The sequence below is a fragment of the Egretta garzetta genome, unplaced genomic scaffold (genome assembly GCF_000687185.1).
Source record: "Egretta garzetta isolate BGI_Z169 unplaced genomic scaffold, ASM68718v1 scaffold1160, whole genome shotgun sequence".
NCBI classification, from domain to species: Eukaryota; Metazoa; Chordata; class Aves; order Pelecaniformes; family Ardeidae; genus Egretta; species Egretta garzetta.
Window position 1 is genome coordinate 17636 of NW_009258224.1, and position 1410 is coordinate 19045.

The 1410-nt window shown below is 59.9% G+C and overlaps 1 protein-coding gene across 1 annotated transcript; it reads right to left on the reverse strand.

Annotated features, from left to right (window-relative positions):
* Positions 1–265: 265 nt before the first annotated feature.
* Positions 266–884, reverse strand: NHLH1 (nescient helix-loop-helix 1). The gene has a single exon (XM_009636591.2). The coding sequence runs from the start codon at positions 668–670 to the stop codon at positions 266–268; it is 405 nt and encodes a 134-aa protein (XP_009634886.1). The 5' UTR covers positions 671–884.
* Between the last annotated feature and the right edge of the window lie 526 nt (positions 885–1410).

Consider the following 1410-nt stretch of genomic DNA (forward strand, 5'->3'; position numbering starts at 1 on the left):
CCTGACTTAGGCAGGATGGAAAGACAGACGGACATGGGCTTGGTGGTGGGGAAATACAGAACACAGTTCAGATAGGGGGTAGAGCAGGCAGCTGGGGACTTGGTCCTTTTGCACAGACGGATGGACACAGGCACAGCGTTTTGGATGCCCGACATGTGGTTCAGGTCGTAGATGGACAGACGGACTTGAGCTCTCGGCTCAGATGCCCAGCACATGTTCAGGTAGGAGATGTGGCAGACAGACAGACGGACGCGGGCCGGGCAGCTCAGACATCCAGCACGTGGTTCAGGTAGGAGATGTAGCAGATGGCCAGGCGGAGGATCTCGATCTTGGAGAGCTTCTTGTCCGGCGGCAGGGTGGGCAGCAGTTTCCGCAGCTCGGCGAAGGCCATGTTGAAGGCTTCGACGCGGATGCGCTCCCGCGTGGCGTGGGCTGTCCGATATTTGGCCGTGGCGCGTCGCCGGCGCCGCCGCTCCTCCCGACTCAGGTGCTGGAGGTCTTTCTTCACCGTCTCGCCCGGCTCGGCTATCCGGGACTGAGCGCCCAAGCCAACGCCGCTGGCGTCCTCCGTGCTGCCCGCGCGGCCGCCACCGCAGTCACTGAAGACGGACTCGGACTCGGAGTGGGTCGGGGGGAGGTCGATCTCGGTCTGGTCCGAATTGAGCATCATCTCGGTGGAAGAGGGGTGGACAGACAGATGGATGCTTCAGGGATGTGGTACGTTAGGAGGACAGACTGACCCGGGGAACGATGGCGAAGCAAAACTGCTTTACTTTAAAGAGAAGGTCTCCGGATCACAGCAAGCCCCTGGTTATTCTCCTCCTCTTCCTCCTCATCACACACCGTCTCCGCAAGGGAATTTCAAAATTTTCCCTTTTCCCCGGAGAGCTCGTTGGCCGGGCGACAGCTTTCACAATAAATAATGTACGAAAGATGGCAGGATGCATATAAATAAATAAATAAATAAATATCCTCCGCCCGCGCGTGCGTGTGTGTGTGTGTGTGCACAGAGACCACCGGGCTCTTCCGTGCAGCCGTGGCAGGACCCAGTTTCGGAGCCGTCAGGTGTCAGAGCCGAACTCCTTCCGCGTGCTCTAGAAAAAACAGAAGCACAGGGGCTCTCAGTACCGCCCGGCTCCCGGCGGACACGAGAGATGAAGCTAGAGAGCGCGGCTCTTTGCTCCGTCTGCCCTGCGGCACCGGCCCCGGCCGGAGCAGGGGATGGGGCTCCGGGTCCCCCTGGTCACGGGCGGTGGCGAGGGAGCCGGTGGGGTGGCTCGGGGAGAAGGTGGGAGCTGTTTTTCCCGTCTCTCCAGAGAGATGACAGGTGGTGGATGAGCGAAGGGGAAAAACAGACTGTGGGGGCGAGAGGAAGGGGGGCTTATTGTATACTAAATGAGCCCGTATGTC

Excerpts from the sequence above, each read along its gene's own strand:
- NHLH1 (XM_009636591.2), bottom strand. The coding sequence starts at position 670 with ATGATGCTCAATTCGGACCAGACCGAGATCGACCTCCCCCCGACCCAC.